The sequence below is a fragment of the Equus asinus genome, chromosome 8, assembly GCF_041296235.1.
Source record: "Equus asinus isolate D_3611 breed Donkey chromosome 8, EquAss-T2T_v2, whole genome shotgun sequence".
NCBI classification, from domain to species: Eukaryota; Metazoa; Chordata; class Mammalia; order Perissodactyla; family Equidae; genus Equus; species Equus asinus.
In genome coordinates, this window is record NC_091797.1 from 30,928,054 (window position 1) to 30,940,807 (window position 12,754).

Below are 12,754 nucleotides of genomic sequence, written 5' to 3' on the forward strand. Positions count from 1 at the left end.
GCTTTCGTTTTCCCTTTCCCCTAAAAGACTCGGTTCTGGCTAAAGCGGCCAGGCTCAGCCGGTTCCTGGGACTTTCCTAGAGCCCCGCCCCGGCCCGGCCTTCCTCCCTCCCCCAGCCGCCGGTCCCCGCGCCCGCTCCGGCACCGACTCGGACGGCACCCAGAGACTGCGGCCCAGCGGGGACGGCGGTGTCCCAGGCCCGGGCGCGACCCCCGACAGCGCCCGCGCGCCCATGGCCAGCTCAGGGTCCCCCGCTCCCTGCGGGCGCCTCTGCCTCTCCCAGGCTTCCCTCGCGTGGCTGGGCGCAACGCTGCTGCTTCTCGCCGACTGCGTGCTGCTCCGGCCGGCGCTGCCCAGAATATTCTCCCTGCTGGTGCCCGCCGCGCTGCCGCTGCTCCGGGTCTGGGCGGTGGGCCTGAGCCGCTCGGCTGTGCTGTGGCTGGGGGCCCGCAGGGTCCTCAGGGCAACCGTTGGCTCCAAGAGCGAAAGCGCAGGAGTCCAGGGATGGCTGGCTGCTTTGGAGCCGCTGGCGGCGGCGCTGGGCTTGGCCCTGCCGGGACTTGCCTTGTTCCGAGAGCTCACTTCCTGGGGAGTCTCCAGGGATGCCGACAGCACCAGGCTCCTGCACTGGGGAAGCCGCTTCGACGCCTTCGCCCTCAGCTATGCAGCGGCCCTGCCCGCAGCCGCCATGTGGCACAAACTCAGGAGACTTTGGGTGCCGGGAGATCACGGGGGTTCTGCAGAAGCGGTGCGTCGGCTTCTAGGCTGCCTGGGCTCAGAGATACGCCGCCTCCCGCTGGTTCTTGTCCTGTTGGTCCTCTCCTGTCTTGGTAAGGGGAACGCAGGGGTAGAGGCACGGACCTAGGGTACTGGGCAGGAATCAAGAGCAATGGTCAGTGAGATAGATTAGTGTACATTCTGGGAAATGTGGATCAGGCGAAGGCAACCAAGCTCAGGTCCAGTGTGGAGGAAAGAGCCCTGGCCTGGGTGGGAGTCAGGAGTCCTGCACTCCGGTGGTGACCCAGGTGTCACTTAGCTGGCCGCCTTGGGCAAGTCCTTTCCCCTGGGGCACACATCCTGAACTCCAGCCTTCCTAATTAGACCCCTAAAGGTCTGGTGGGGCCACAGCGTTGTGAGTTCCAGGGTGGCCTGTTCAGGTGCATGGTTGTGTCCTCTTTCTGCCACTGACCTCCAGGATAATGGTGAAGGGTGAAAGAGGCGTGGGCTAGGGGCAGTCTGGCTGGAGCTGACTGACCTGCTTAGACTTGATATTTGTGACTGATCCATCTCTCCTCTCCTTCCCCAGGGGAGATGGCCATTCCATTCTTTACTGGCCGCCTCACTGACTGGATTCTACGAGATGAGGCAGCTGCTACCTTCACTCAAAACATAACTCTCATGTCCATTCTCACCATAGCCAGGTCTGGGGGCTAAAGATGGAAAGCTGAGAATGGGGGACCCTGAAAAAGAGGGAGTTGGAAGTTGGGGGTGCCGTCCAAAGTGCACTTCTGCCGGGATACCTGGGACCTTCCGTCTGTCCCCTGAACACACCCTGACCCTCCTTCTCTCTGTCTCTCTCCAGTGCAGTGCTGGAGTTCATGGGTGACGGGGTCTATAACAGCACCATGGGCCGCATGCACAGCCAATTGCAAGGAGAGGTGTTTCGGGCTGTCCTGCGCCAGGAAACAGAATTCTTCCAACAGAACCAAACAGGTTTCTCATGAAACTCTTTTATGACATGTCCATATCTGTACTCTTTAAATGCCCATACATCCTGTTACTTATAACCTTGATCTCTCTCTCACCATACACATTGTCATTTCTTATTCTTGTTATACCTCAAGAGCAAAATATGGTACCCTTTACCTTCTGAAAGACCTAGTTTTTCCATAATTGTATCTTCCCTATGTGTGTGTTTAGATAGAAACTACAGAATTTCAAGCCTGGAAATTTTGAGATCACAGAGTCCAACTGCCTCATTTTATAGAGAGGGAAACTGAGGCCTAGACCCTAAATGCTGAAACTTGCATGGTCACCTACGGATGGAGACGAGCCTGGGGATGGAATTCGTCTCTTGATTCTCAATCCAGTGCTCAGTACAGCTGCGTGGACTGCTTCCTAGCAGTAGCCTCTGTTTTTCTCCAGCTCTGTTGTATGACCAGCTCAAGCTCTTCCTGCCTATGTGTATAGCATGGGATATACAAGTTATTTAAGGAACAGAAATCTGCCAGAGAAAGGGAAATTCACATGGGCATCAGTTTCTTTATAATTAAATTGAAGGTCTTTGGCCAGGCTTTTCCTCTCTAACACTCCTTCTCCCTGCGCTGAGATCCCCAAACCTCCCTATAGCCCTAACCTTGTTTTCCCCAGCCTCCTTAGAAGACCAGTGTTGACACCCCTCCCCCTGGCACCCTGGCTCATTGCTAGTCCCTCCCATCACTCTGAGCCTCTCATTCACTCCACTCTCTTCTCCCCAACCCCTGGCAGGTGCCATCACATCTCGGGTAACAGAGGACACGTCCACCCTGAGTGAGTCTCTGAGTCACCAGCTGAGCCTAGTGCTGTGGTACCTGGTGCGGGGGCTGTGTCTCTTGGGGCTTATGCTCTGGGGGTCACCGTCTCTCACCATGGTCGCCCTAGTGGCCCTGCCTCTGCTTTTCATTCTGCCTAAGAAGCTGGGAAAATGGCACGAGGTATGTCTGGGGAGTTGCCTCAACCTACATAGACCCTCATCTCCCAAAGTTGGAGGACTCAGATCCTCTCAGATTTCTTTCCTGGGACCCTCACTGATTCTCCATCTTCGTGGGATTGCTCAGTGTTGATCTTCTTATTATCACTGTCTTCTCTTCTAACTTCTGCCCACAGTCTGTCTTTTAAAATATGATCATCAATCTCAAGAATATGATCCTCTATGACCTTTCTGAGTTATTTTTCTCTCATCTGTATCCCTTTAGTATCCAGGGGGTACACCTGTGTCCCTTTCTCTTCTCTCCTGTCCCTCTGCCTCTTTTCACCTTTAATCTCCAACCAGGTAACTCAGGTACTAGGGACCCTTTGGTCTGCTAACCCTGTGTGACATCTCTCGTCCATGTCTCCACAGGTGCTGGCAGCACAGGTGCGGAAGTCTCTGGCAGAGTCCAGCCAGGTAGCCATTGAAGTTCTGTCCGCTATGCCTACAGTCCGGAGCTTTGCCAATGAAGAGGGTGAGGCCCAGAAGTTTAGGCAAAAGTTGCAGGAAATGAAGACACTCAACAAGAATGAGGCCCTGGCCTATGCAGTCAACCTCTGGACCACCAGTGTGAGCACCTGGAGATAAAAGCCTATTCCCTTGTCCCCGTGATGCCTCGATTCCATTCCCTTTTGCATGACCCTGCTCCACACTCCTCCTCCCCTGGGTAATGGTTGGTTCAGTGCTCTCATCCTAGCCACCTGAAGCTCAATTACCCTACTCAGTGTTCCCAACCTGCCCTCCCCCCCCCCCCCATTTTAGGCATGCTAGATGGCTTCTTTCCACTATGGTACAGAAAGTCCACCCACCCCCCTTTTTAGGGAGATGCCATGTCTTCCAGTTCTGGGGCCTTCCTTTGCCTCTCATGGGGTGCTCAGGGAGTCGTAAATTCCTGCACCTGGGCTCACTTCATGCCGGGACTGTGTGGATGTGCCAGTGATAGCCATGAGAATAGCAGAAGCCAGGAATGAGGGGCATCTGTGATGTAACTGAAAGAGAACTAGACCAGCAATCAGAAGTTCCTGGCTTGATGCTGCTAGTTACTAGCTCTGCAACCAGGGTCTAGTAACTTGTCTTCTGTTAGACTGTTTCCTCATTTAAAAAAAAAATGGGAGTGATATAACTTTGTTTATAGGGATCTTGATATGAATATGGATGACATTACATTCATGAAAGCCTGTGGTGAAGAGCAAAATGCTCCCCAAACAAGGCAATAATGGTGATGGTGATGATGATCATGATGACTCTATCGTCATTGAGTAAGACTCCGTGGAGTCTCTGTGGTTCATTCTTCCTTTCTACCTATCGAGCCTGCTGCTGTGACTTGCAGGAAAGGGGCTTTATATCTCCTTAATGCTAACGATTCTGGTTCTTTGCACCCCCTCCCGGTTTTTCTACCACAATCCCTTTTTTCTTGTGGACTCTCCACAGATCTCAGGAATGCTGCTGAAGGTGGGAATCCTATACATTGGTGGTCAGCTGGTGACAAGTGGGGCTGTAAGCAGTGGGAGCCTTGTCACATTTGTTCTCTACCAGATCCAGTTCACACAAGCTGTTGAGGTGAGGTCCTTCCAGTCTCACTCCCCATCGCTTTTCCTACCCTATCCCATCACCATCTGTGTTACTTTCCTTCCATTCTTTACCCTTCTCAGATCACATGACCCTGGCAAACAAATGAGGGCTCCCCACCCCCTCTGACTCTTCATACTTCCCCTTCAGGTACTGCTTTCCACCTATCCCCGTGTACGGAAGGCTGTGGGCTCCTCAGAGAAAATATTTGAATACCTGGACCGGATCCCTCGCTGTCCAGCCAGTGGTGTGTTGACTTCCTTAAACTCGGAGGGCGTTGTCCAGTTCCAAGATGTCTCCTTTGCCTACCCAAACCGTCCAGATGTCCCAGTGCTGCAGGTACAACCTACTGATCCTTGCATTCCACCAACCTCACTCTCAACTCTACCATCCTAAATTTTCTTCCTGCCTTCAGCCTGCTTAACACCAGGTACAGGTAGATCCCTCCTAACCCTTCAAAGGCAAAGATGTGCATCACCTATTCCATAAAGCTGCTCCAAACTCGAGGCAGTTTGGATTTCCAAGGCGAAAAGGAGAGGAGGCACTCAGGGAGAAGGCTCTCACATCCTAGGGAATTGCTGAAGCAAAATCTGTGTCTCAAGTCTTCCATCTTTCCTTTTTCTTTCTGTTTGGGATTTGGAATATGATTTTTCTGTTTTCTCGTGGTATCTGATATCAAGTTTGGCATAATGGTGTTTAGTCTTTTCTCTCGTCTTTGCTCATCTTCCGTCTCTACTCCTTGGGGAGGTATCATCCCTGAGAAACAGAACTCTGTGCAAGTGGGAGAATAAGGGTTGCTCTATTTCCATATTTTTCTCCTTTCTTCTCTGGGGTAAGACATCATGCTGTGTAACAAGACAATGACAGTCTCAGGGTTAGGGGCCTCAGTCTGCCTCTTATTGTGTGATTCTCTGGCTTCCAGGGGCTGACGTTCACCCTGCGTCCTGGTGAGGTGACGGCGCTGGTGGGGCCCAACGGGTCTGGGAAGAGCACAGTGGCTGCCCTGCTGCAGAATCTGTACCAGCCCACAGGAGGGCAGCTGCTGCTGGATGGGAAGCCTCTTCCCCAGTATGAACACCACTACCTGCACCAATGGGTGAGCAAGAAGTGGCATGGGGGAGGGTGGGAAGCACCAAGTACAAAGAGCATTCTCACTGAGCACTCTGAAGGCAGGGTTAGGGAATGATAGGGAACCGTGGGTGGATATGTGGGTGTGGTCTGCAGAGATGGTGTGTGATTTTGTGATGTGCTCTCAATAAAGATTTTGAGTCTTCAGTCTCTAGATAGCCACTCCTGTGTTCCTTGTTCTATGACTTTTCATCATCCCAGGTGGCTGCAGTGGGACAAGAGCCACAGCTATTTGGGAGAAGTTTTCAAGAAAATATTGCCTATGGCCTGATCCAGAAGCCAACTATGGAGAAAGTCATAGCTGCTGCAATGAAGGCTGGAGCCCATAGTTTCATCTCTGAACTCCCTCAGGGCTACGACACAGGTGCTCTCCCACTCATTATCACCACCCAGACATCTTTACCTTTCCTGAAACCCCAATAGTCTTGCCTTTAATCATCAGTCTCTCCTGCCCCACTGACATCAGTTTGAAGTCGTAAGATCTTGTTCTTGTGGCTCCTTCATCCTCATGTCCTCAGGACTCCATTCACTTTCCTGGAACCTTCCCTATCCAGCTGCATCCATCAATCCTTGCTGTGTGTGTGTGTGCATGGGGTACACTTGTGGTTATCCAGCTCTCCCCTTGGCTCTTGTCTCTGCAGAGGTAGGCGAAGCTGGGAACCAGCTATCAGGGGGTCAGCGACAGGCAGTGGCCTTGGCTCGAGCATTGATCCGGAATCCATATGTACTCATCCTGGATGACGCCACCAGTGCCCTGGATGCAAACAGCCAATTACGGGTGAGAGAATCATTTTCTTAATGCTTATCTCCCACCCCATCTTCCTTTCTTCACTCATCCTATGTTAGTTATATGAACATCATAATTATCCAAACCAGTGCTCACAATTCTCAGTTCCCATTAGCTACTCCCCAAGATGCCTGGAACCATTTAAAAGAGACTATCTACAGACTCTGAATCTCTGAAGCCAAACATAAGGAAAATACCGTCCTGATAATATTAATATCAATATTAATTGAGATTTTACTATGTGCTAGACATGCTTCTAGACCCTTAACATGCGCTGTCTCACTCATGTATTTGTCATGAATGCTTGTGAGCTGGTTTGTTACCCTCATTGTACAGATGATAAAATGGAGGCTAAGAGAGGTCGAATAACAATGTCGTTCGGCTGTTGAATAGCAGAGCCTGGACCCAAATTCAAGTCTACCTGACTTGAATGCTTATTCTCTTTACCACTAAGTTACATTTCCTTAAAACAGAATATAGAGATTCCTAGTCCACAGCTACAGAGGAGGGACTATTCAACACTTTTCACTCTTTGCTTATGGGTTTCACCATAGGATGCTGACTTTTATTCCACTGTTGCCACCTCCTGTACACAGTCCTTAATAAATCAAAGGTTTGACAGAGAAGCACTCAGAAAGAGAAGCTTCAATCTCCTTGGGGTTGTTGGCAGAGGCAGCAGTGATCCTGGTGAGGTCTGTCCAAGCTCTGGAAACACACATGTCTGCCTGGGCTGGGAGAGGTCCCCAGCTCTGACAGATTCTGCGTCTTTTCTCAGGTGGAGCAGCTCCTGTATGAAAGCCCGGAGCGCTACTCTCGGTCTGTGCTTCTCATCACCCAGCGTCTCAGCTCCGTGGAGCAGGCTGACCACATCCTCTTTCTGGACGGAGGCACTGTCTGTGAGGCGGGAACCCACCAGCAGCTCATGAAGAATAAGGGACGCTACTGGGCCATGGTGCAGGCTCCTGGCGGGTCTGGTGCTCCGGAATGAATGACTTCTCAGACCTGCACACTTCATCACCCTCCCTTTTTTTCCTCCTCTCTATAATGGAGAATTGGGGGACAGAGATCTTACAGAGCTTCAGAGTAGGCAGCCGCTTCTAGGAGGAGTTCCATCCTAACTGTAACCCCCTATATGGTGCCTGAAATTCTGTCATGAGCGTTATCTCCTCTCCAAGCTCCTCTTGATAACACAGACTTTCTAGAAGAAAACATAGACTTTAGAACTCCTTAGTGTAACTGGGTTTAGGGTCAGGTTTGGACAGCAGCCTGAAAATCAGGAGAAATATTTAGAATATACAGAAAGGGAAAATCAGCTACCTTCCAATAAGACCAAAGGCATATGCTGGCCATAAATACCCTGTGGATTCTTGATATTTATAATAAAATTGGTGTTTTGTACTATGGTTTCTCGCATTTTCAGCCCACCAAATGTCTCACAGACCTTTTTAGCACACTTTTCAGGCACTAGGTATCTCCCTCCTTTAGCATCCTCAATGTTTCACAGCCTTAAGTGAGCTATCTTCTTTCTCCCTTAAGGTTTCTGTTGCCTACGGTGGCTCCCTCCTCTTTTCCATCCCCCTTCCACCTCCTACCCCTATTCCCCCATCCCCACCCCTATCCGATGCTCGTTCCCAAGGATAAACCCAAACTGGGACACAGCTTCCTCCACGGCACCAGCAGCTGCAGCTGGGAGCCAGGGCCTTTCTGAGGTCGAAGATGGAGGGCGAGTGCGGCTAGAGGAAGTGCCAGCGCGCACGCTGAGGAGCTCGGCGCGCCTCACCCTTCCCCACCTCGCCCGCCCTGGTCCTTTCCTGTCCGGCTCACTCAGCTCAAAAGTGGCACCTGCCGGGATAATCTCAGCGTAGTGGGCAGGGTTGCTAGAAAATTTCTTCCACTCAGGGGAGGCCTTGGTTTGTGACGTTAACAGTTGCTGGGCAGATTAGGCCAAAACAGGTTGCAACGGTAGGCGGAGTTGAGAGGAGTTAAACTCGGCAGTCCTCCTTCAAGCAAGAATTATGCGAGGGGGTGCGGGCAGAAAGGCAGTTCTTGTGGATGGCTACAGGTTAGGGAGACCGTTGAACCGAGAGAGGCCCTAGGAAGGACCACGTGGAAAGATTCAGAAACCGCGCCCTCTCCTTGGTGCCCCTTCCCCCACACGCCGTGGTTATATTCTACTGCCGAGTGCCCCAGGACCCGTGCTCCGTGACCCCATGCACTCCTGTTCCAACCCTACTTTTACAAAATGATGCTCATATGAACACCCCGCACCCCGGACGGGAGACTGCTCCCAGCTTCTTGCGGACTTCCAGCTTTCTGGTTGAGGCTACGCGTTTAGATGATACCGCCCCTACCACTCCGTGTCTGTTCCCAGAGGACGCCCGGCTTCCTGGTGTCTCTCGCTGTAACCTCATTGCCAAGAGGGCTTTGGAAGCCCCTTCCTCTCTTTCTTCCTTTCTTCGGACAGTCTATATAACCCACTGTTTCCCCAACCTCCAAGAAGGCGGAGCAGAGAAGTCTGTCCCCAATATGATATCCCTGGTCCCCAGACACCCACTGGTCTCTTCTCGGGAAGGGCAGGGGGATGCGGAAAAAATTCTGGTTCCCTCCCCTTAAGGCTGCGGGCTTTCGCTTTCACTTCCTCCTCCGAGAGAGCCGATCTCTGGGTGCCAGGCGATCATGGCGCTGCTAGAGGTGTGCGGAGCCTCCCCACGGCAGCGGGCAGACTGGGCTCTCCCCGCCGCGGGAAGCGGGTATCGCTCGGACCCTGGACACTACAGTTTCTCTATGCGATCTCCGGAGCTCGCCCTCCCGCGGGGAATGCAGGTCAGGGTTGTAAGAGGACCCCGTGGGAGGTGGGGAGGAGAGCGCAGAGGAATGGAGGGTCTGTCTTGAGAGTGCCCGGAGGTGGGGAAATGCAGAGGGGGCCATCCTTTATTCGAGGAGAGCCACATCCAGGGCCCCCGAGCTCGGGAGGATGCCACGTGGGAGTCGGAGGCTGACCGCCCGAGGGTGAGGAAGTGCAGATTAGAGCAGAGAGGTGAGCTGGGGCTCCTGTCGGAAGCCAAGAGAGCTTTCCTGCCTGTTCTCCATCACACACGCATCAGGAAGCCTTTCTCATGGGGCTCTCCTATCGCAGAGGGGCTGTCTTCGAAAACCTGTGAACTTTGGCGTTAGCCTCCCCTCGGCCACTCACTGTTGTGTGTCTTGATCAGCTCACTTTGTCTAGGTCTCCGCCTCTCTTCTGTAAAACGGGGATGCTATTAATAAAATGTGGTTGTGAGGGTTAAATGACCTATGCATGGAAAGAACATTAAAGTCACCCTCAACATTTTTAGCTGTGGTAACATTTATTTTCTTTTATTTATATTGTGCTGGAAAACGTTGGTGTGGTGTGCCTCGTCTTTTCCTTCTCCCAAGCCATTTCCTTGTAGAGATTAGTTATTAACTGTTCCTTTTATTGACGGTGGGAGAGTTTCTGCATGTCTCCTCACTCCCACTCTTTCTAAAATCCTCTCCTGGAGCCTCCCTGCTTCAGAAATTTTCATGGCCTCCTTCTCTGCCTTTTCTCCCTCATTAGCCCACTGACTTCCTCCAGTCCCTGGGTGGAAGTGGAGAAGGGAACGTTCAGATTGAGATGGCCCATGGCACTACCACGCTCGCCTTCAAGTTCCAGCATGGGGTGATCGTGGCAGTGGATTCTCGGGCCTCAGCCGGGAGTTATATTGGTGAGTGTGCATCCCAGCAGGTAGAATCTGGGGAGCTGGGCCCACCGCTCAGCAGGAGCCGGACATCTGCACCAAAGCAGAAGCAGATTTGGCTTTAGGACACACAGGGAGAGCTGTGGGGACATTCCTCCTCTCTCAAAACTCCATCTTCTTCCAGCCACCTTACGGATGAACAAGGTGATTGAGATTAACCCTTATCTGCTCGGCACCATGTCTGGCTGCGCAGCGGACTGTCAGTACTGGGAGCGTCTGCTGGCCAAGGAGTGCAGGTAGGCGAGGCCTCTCCTCTCCCTTCTAAGCCTGGTGGTCACCCCTGGAACCTGGATCCTCCAGATCACTGCTCCTCACCCTTTCTCCCTGTGCTAACGTAGCATCTTAGTGCTAATGCAGTATTTCCTAAAATAGCCTTTTGGTGATAAAAACCTCCCAAATCTCAGCTTGTGCTCCTGCCAATAAGCCAGATAATTTGTCAACCTATTTAGCACTGACTCTATCAGCCATGGTGGGAGAGTATCATTTACTAGGATTTCTTTATATGGTTTAGATACTTTAAATTCCAAATCTTTCCCTGATCCATAGATCCTACAAAACCACTCCTTTCAAATGCTTATCCCTTCAATCATTTCCTGCTCATCCAGTGGGCTGCTCAGAGAGCTAGCCTTCTCCTGCCTCCTCTAAGTCCTCTCCCCACACCGCCCTGTCCTCACCCAGGCTGTACTATCTGCGGAATGGGGAGCGCATCTCGGTGTCCGCAGCCTCCAAACTGCTCTCCAACATGATGTGCCAGTACCGGGGCATGGGCCTCTCCATGGGCAGCATGATCTGTGGCTGGGACAAGAAGGTGAGTGCTCTCCACTCTCCATATTCCCCCACCGTGGGTGAGAGGTCAGTCTCCCCATTGTACACTCCCCCTCACTCCCCTACAAGATGCGTGGCACATAGACGGCTCGGTTATAGAACTGTTCCAACATATCCATGGGCTATTTCTGGGACCAGATATGGACTATTGTTTCATAAGCTTTTCCCTTTTGATAAAATAGCTGATTCCAAGTTTGTTTTTCAGCACCCCCCCCCCCCTAAAATTCTATGATTGCTATCAAAGTGTTGTCCTGGCTCAAATGTTCCTGTGGTAATTCTTATTCTTCTGTCCACTTTTTGTGGCTCACACTTGAACCTGTATGTTACCAACAATCCCCTTTCCAATTCCAATCTGGAACCTTCTTGCCTCCTATAGGGTCCTGGACTCTACTATGTGGATGAAAATGGGACTCGGCTCTCAGGAAACATGTTCTCCACTGGTAGTGGGAACTCCTACGCCTACGGGGTCATGGATAGTGGCTATCGGAACAATCTTAGCATTGAAGAGGCCTACGACCTGGGCCGCAGGGCTATTGTTCATGCCACCCACCGAGACAGCTATTCTGGAGGCGTAGTCAATAGTAAGAGACCAATGCTCCCACCACCACGCCCCTGAGTGGGGAAGGGGGGTTTCAGATTGGGATCTCTTCTCAAGGGCATTGAAGTCCCAGTAATGAGGACTTTGAGCGTGTGTGTTGCTGTTTGCCTTCAACATAACATTATTAACAGGAACTTGCTGAAGGGAAAGGTGACTCCATGTTCTTTCTCATTTGTCCACAGTGTACCACATGAAGGAGGATGGTTGGGTGAAGGTGGAAAGTACAGACGTCAGTGACCTGCTGCACCAGTATCGGGAGGCCAGTCACTAACAGTGGTGGCGGCTGGGCTGGCCTCTTCTGGGAAAGCCCACTGACTCAGGGACCTGGGCCAGCTTAGGCCCCAGGAGAAAGAGGGGCCTAACCTGAGCCCAGAGAGAGAGAACCAGGGGCCAGTGGGGGCAGGGCAGAGTTCATCCTTTTGCATGTTCTCTGTTTCATCTCCGCCCACCCCCCCACCCCCAACCTCCTGGGTGCCCCATTCAGCGCAATAAAGGAAAACGGTTATAAACACTTCTGTGTTGTAGCTGAGTGTGGTTGGAGCTGTGCTTCTTGAGGGGAAAGGGGCAGGAAATAAAGAGAGGATTTCTTGAGACGAGAGACTCAAACCTCTACCTAACAAATGGAGCCTCACCAAATATTTCTCCTGGGTTTTCCTTCCCCACTCCCCTCTCCAGGACCTCAGGCAGGCTGATCATCATTGCGTGTGGACACTTACTTGCAATTTAATTTAGGTTAGAGTCCTTTCTATAGGGACACAACCTGGAGACTCCTGTGTGGTCCACCGTTAATGGTTTGGATGTCTGGGAGTAGGGCGCCTAGAACAAATGCTTTCAACCTTGTCCAGTCGGATGACAAAGCTTCCACCTCACATGTGTGCGGTAATTGTAAACATGGTACTTTGCCTCAAATAACACTTTGGAGGTATTGGGTATTGAAGGTAAAGGCGGACATTAGGGGTTCCATTTCATGATGTGTCACGCTCAATTGCAAGATGGCAGGACCGTGACTGAAGAGGAAGAGGAGACAAAGAGGACTCCCTGAAGTGGGGAATATGAGGAAAACGTGGCCAGGTTAGAAAAATAAGACAGACATAATGAGATTTTCTGAATCATGCCAGAACTGCAAGAAGGAACATGGACAAAGTCACCTCTCAAAGGAGAATTAGTCAAAGGAAAAGCTTGCAAGTAGGAAGCAGCTGAGCATGGAGCTTTTTTTCACTAGAGATCCTTAAAATTCCACAATGGACGCAATTGGAGGAATTTTAGTGATCCCCTACTTTAAACCTCTCCTCTTTCACCCACAGTATTTTAAACTTGAAGTGACTTATTTGCAGTCACATCAAAAAGGCGGTTTGGCATCC

General features: G+C 51.5%; 2 protein-coding genes across 3 annotated transcripts; both read left to right on the forward strand.

The window, feature by feature from the left end:
* The first annotated feature begins 21 nt into the window (after nucleotides 1–21).
* On the forward strand, nucleotides 22–7,615 carry TAP1 (transporter 1, ATP binding cassette subfamily B member). Of its 2 annotated transcripts, XM_014846360.3 has the most exons (11): nucleotides 22–830; nucleotides 1,307–1,421; nucleotides 1,583–1,713; nucleotides 2,488–2,693; nucleotides 3,101–3,298; nucleotides 4,160–4,288; nucleotides 4,448–4,636; nucleotides 5,220–5,393; nucleotides 5,627–5,789; nucleotides 6,067–6,203; nucleotides 6,988–7,615. In XM_014846360.3, the coding sequence occupies exons 1-11, from the start codon at nucleotides 233–235 to the stop codon at nucleotides 7,198–7,200; spliced, it is 2,253 nt and encodes a 750-aa protein (XP_014701846.3). In that variant the 5' UTR covers nucleotides 22–232; the 3' UTR covers nucleotides 7,201–7,615. The 2 variants fall into 2 exon arrangements, with proteins under 2 accessions (XP_014701846.3, XP_070371235.1); XM_070515134.1 differs by lacking the exon at nucleotides 1,307–1,421.
* A 1,006-nt stretch (nucleotides 7,616–8,621) lies between these two features.
* Nucleotides 8,622–11,904, forward strand: PSMB8 (proteasome 20S subunit beta 8). The gene is made up of 6 exons (XM_014846366.3): nucleotides 8,622–9,035; nucleotides 9,790–9,937; nucleotides 10,095–10,206; nucleotides 10,649–10,778; nucleotides 11,172–11,376; nucleotides 11,576–11,904. Exons 1-6 carry the CDS (start codon nucleotides 8,889–8,891, stop codon nucleotides 11,662–11,664), a joined length of 831 nt encoding a protein of 276 aa, XP_014701852.3. The 5' UTR covers nucleotides 8,622–8,888; the 3' UTR covers nucleotides 11,665–11,904.
* The last annotated feature ends 850 nt before the right edge of the window (nucleotides 11,905–12,754 follow it).

Excerpts from the sequence above, each read along its gene's own strand:
- TAP1 (XM_014846360.3), top strand. The coding sequence starts at position 233 with ATGGCCAGCTCAGGGTCCCCCGCTCCCTGCGGGCGCCTCTGCCTCTCC. Across the intron at positions 5,394-5,626 it reads ACCACTACCTGCACCAATGG|GTGGCTGCAGTGGGACAAGA; the intron begins GTGAGCAAGAAG and ends TCATCATCCCAG. Across the intron at positions 6,204-6,987 it reads ATGCAAACAGCCAATTACGG|GTGGAGCAGCTCCTGTATGA; the intron begins GTGAGAGAATCA and ends GTCTTTTCTCAG.
- PSMB8 (XM_014846366.3), top strand. The coding sequence starts at position 8,889 with ATGGCGCTGCTAGAGGTGTGCGGAGCCTCCCCACGGCAGCGGGCAGAC. Across the intron at positions 9,036-9,789 it reads CCCTCCCGCGGGGAATGCAG|CCCACTGACTTCCTCCAGTC; the intron begins GTCAGGGTTGTA and ends CTCCCTCATTAG. Across the intron at positions 10,207-10,648 it reads CTGCTGGCCAAGGAGTGCAG|GCTGTACTATCTGCGGAATG; the intron begins GTAGGCGAGGCC and ends GTCCTCACCCAG.